The sequence below is a fragment of the Pyrus communis genome, chromosome 12 (genome assembly GCF_963583255.1).
Source record: "Pyrus communis chromosome 12, drPyrComm1.1, whole genome shotgun sequence".
Classification (NCBI taxonomy): domain Eukaryota; kingdom Viridiplantae; phylum Streptophyta; class Magnoliopsida; order Rosales; family Rosaceae; genus Pyrus; species Pyrus communis.
This window is the reverse complement of record NC_084814.1, coordinates 3,151,464-3,155,228: the sequence shown is the minus strand read 5'-3', so window position 1 is coordinate 3,155,228 and position 3,765 is coordinate 3,151,464. Positions and strand designations below refer to the sequence as shown.

General features: G+C 36.6%; 1 protein-coding gene across 1 annotated transcript; it reads left to right on the top strand.

Annotated features, from left to right (window-relative positions):
* Positions 1–848: 848 nt before the first annotated feature.
* LOC137709680 (translocase of chloroplast 90, chloroplastic-like) lies at positions 849–2,909 on the top strand. The gene is made up of 3 exons (XM_068448666.1): positions 849–968; positions 1,920–2,051; positions 2,264–2,909. The coding sequence occupies exons 1-3, from the start codon at positions 866–868 to the stop codon at positions 2,521–2,523; spliced, it is 495 nt and encodes a 164-aa protein (XP_068304767.1). The 5' UTR covers positions 849–865; the 3' UTR covers positions 2,524–2,909.
* Positions 2,910–3,765: the final 856 nt, after the last annotated feature.

Genomic DNA, 3,765 nt, shown 5'->3' with positions numbered 1-3,765 from the left:
CCATCATACTTGCACTTGTGGGGTAGAGCCAGTACTCGTAATTCGGGGCAGGTACATGGTGGGTCTAAAATTTCAAAACACAAAATAGGGCAGGACGATGTAGGTCCAAAAATATAAGCGAACCGGCCCACGATCCAATCCGTTTCTAGCTTGGGATAATTGGATAGATTTGATGACTAATCAAATCCTATACTCTCCACTGTTGGATTGGAAGTTTTTCCTTGAAGACTTAGACAGACTAAGTCATTCAGTCTCCCCTTCTCCCTTCATTCACAACTTGAGTTGGAGTTGAGTCTTTGACAGCAGCGGCAACCATCTATCTCCTACCACTATCTCCGACTCTTGACTCCTGACTTCGTCTTCATTTCCCTCTTTTTAGCAAATTGCGAGTTGTGACCAGCATGAACAACCACCATTGCCATCATCTCTTCCATTAAATGAGCATTGTTCACTATGCTTTGAAAAAGAAAAAAAAACATTTTTTTAGAAGCATGCATGGCAGACACTACTTCTGCTTTTTTGTGTTTTTCTACTATCATTGACATTAGTTTTAAAAAAGAAAACACTTTTTTTTTTCTTACCATCACATTTAATATTCTAGATTTTTTAATAAGGTCATCTCCAACTGACCCAGCCAAAGGGTTATAGGGCTAAAAATAGCCCGTTTTGACACGAAAATTGTCTCGAACCAAGGGTTAGGCCCTGCTCGTGGACCCCACTAGGCCAAAAATCTCAAAACAAGCCAAAGGGCTGGTCAAGATCAGCCAACCCTCCTAGTCATCGTCATCATCTTGTTCCTCCTCAGCTTCTCATACCCTTTCTTTCGCTGCCCCTTCCGATTCCTCGGCTCTCTGAATTAGGGTCTATGAGCTACCCCAATTCTCGATTTTGTTTCCCATGGCTTCGATACTTGTCTCCTCCAAATCGTAGAGTAAAAGCATATTCATCGCAAAATTCATATTTTCTAGGTAAAATTCTACTTCCTTTCCTTTCAAATTAGCCAGGAAATTCATGAATTTCGATTGAATTCTCATTTCTAGGTGTAAAATTTTCATTTTTGTATTATAATTACTTAAGTAAAGAAGCAAATCAGCAGTTAACGAATGATTTAACAGCAACCTTAATGGATGTATGAAATTGTCCCAAAATTATGACTTCAGGTACCACTTTAGGATGAAAAAAAAAACTTCATGTACCAAATGTTGAAAATCAAGAAACTTCAAGGTAGTAAACTGAGATTAACCCTTTTTTTTTTTACCAACACATTTAATATTCTAGATTTTTTAATAAGGTCATCTCCAACCAACCCAGCCAAAGAGCTATAGGGCTAAAAATAGCCCGTTTTGACACGAAAACTGTCTCCAACTGAGAGCTAGGCCAAAGGGCTTGTGGACCCCACTCGGCCAAAAATCTCAAAACAGGCCAAAGGGCTGGCCAAGATCGGCCAATCCTCCTAATCATCATCGTCATCTTGTTCCTCCTCAGCCTCTCACACCCTTTCTTTCGTCGCCCCTTCCGATTCCTCAACTCTTTGAATTAGGGTTTCTGAGCGGCCCCAATTCTCGATTTCGTTTCCCATGGCTTCGATACTTGTCTCCTCCAAATCGTAGAGTAAAAGCATATTCATCGCAAAATTCGTATTTGCCAGATAAAATTCTACTTCCTTTTCTTTCAAATTAGCCAAGAAATTCATGAATTTCGATTGAATTCTCATTTCTAGCTGTAAAATTTTCATTTTTGTGTTATAATTACTTACGTAAAGAAGCAAACCTGCTGCAATTATTAGAAGCATAAACTAAAATATGAAAAGGGATTTTTTAATTTTCTCTGTATTTTCTTGTATTATGATTTGAATTAGATTTACAGAGATGGAATATTGTTAGGCACATATGTGATTTTCAGCTGGGAATGTTTTGCAGGAAGGATGAAGAGTCTTAAGGATTGGATTTCTTCTCAGTTAGTTTCCATGCCCCTGGTTTTGCCTCGGCCATTGTCGGGCAGTGACAATTTCTTTAGAGAGGAATCCTCCAATGAAGAGTTTGATGACCAAGGTAATACCGCCCTTCCGATACTTCATCCATTGTACTTAATGAGTGATTCCTAAGATTGACTGTAAGATGTGCACTTCTTTAGTTTAAGAATTTTGTTTAGTGTAAAAGATACCAAATCCTTAGTTGATGCTAAAAAGTGGAAACCAATATCAATGTACGGGTTGTACATTGTTTGACTATGTGAAGAGAGTTCGATGTTTTCTAATTTTCAGGTGCTGCTCACTCGAACACATTGGTAACACCACGCATCCATCCTGCCGCATCAACCTCATTTATTAGTGATCAGGAAAATCAGTCTGGTCCTTCCCTGCAGCACGTTGTAGTTGAAAATTCTGATCACTCTCATAATCGCTCTGCTAAGAAAAAGATGGATCCTTTGGTAAGAATTGACGATCTTCAAGTTGGCTTGGTCTGTCGCAAAACAATGTTCTGGTGGCTAAGGTTCTTTATCGTATTCACCTGGCTACTTTGATACGAGCAGAAGAATCAGATTTGAAAAGAGTTAATCTCAGGAGTGACAGAGCTAGAGCAGTGGCAGCAGAACAATCCTTGGATAAAGTCTTTACCTTGTAGGTAGAATTATGCATTGCTAGTTATCAGTTGTGAGTCTTTTATGTTATTCCTTGGGTTATGAAAAGAAATGAAGAAATATTATGAAGGGAAAATTACAATCCTTGGATACTTTTATTATGCATAGTTATGATCAGTTGTAATAGGAGAATTTGAGAAGCAAACTGATACATTAGGTTAGTTATGACCAAAAGAAGAGAAGGTTGGAGATGGTTTTTAAATTTAGATTGTTGTAGTTTTTAAATTAAAATAATAAATTATGTTTGGCCTATGGTCCTCTTGGTTGGAGATGGTTTTTTGTCACAAGGCTATGTTTGGCCTATGGCCCTCTGGCCCCTCGGTTGGAGATGGTAAGAAATATGGCCTGGTAATGTCTATTAAAATATTAATTTCTTGAAGGGCTATAGGGCTAAAACAAATTCTCTGACCATTCTTCGGTTGGAGATGGCATAAGCTGCTTTTTTTAAACGCACATAACTCCAAATCATCTCTTAGTTGTGAATCATGCTGAACCTAAAAGAACCAATTTAGAACAATATAATGTAACTAATTTGGTCTTTATTTTGAGATAAAACCAATTAATCCGAACCATGCTCAACCCCAACATACATTGAACTTGATAACTAGCTACAACCCATGTAGTGTAGTGTGAGTATACATTAAACAAAAATAGAACAAAGTGGATGGTGCATTGTGAATTGTGATGAGAAGTTGAAGGACAAAAAGCCCCATTTGTCTCAATTATATTCTTATAAAGTCAAAAGCGTGGATACCATTTTCTTTATTGCATTTATAGGGCAGCATTAAGCTAGCAGCTTGGATTGTGACCCCTTGTGACCCCTTTTATTATTTATTTTTTTTTATTAAAGAGTGATTAATTTTTAAAATTTTAATAAAGAGTATGAGACAATGATGATGAGACCGTTTCTCTTACTAAGGATATATTTTTTCTTAATGTTACATAATTACTGTTTTATCTTCCTTATGTAAATATTGTATATCAAAAGTGAGAATAAAATAGAAAAAATAGAAATATAATTGTCATTTTGTCAAACGATACATAATTACTGTTTTGTCCTTATATAAATATTGTGTATCAAAAGTGAGGGTAAAATAAGAAAAATAGGGTAAAAAGGTTGACAAA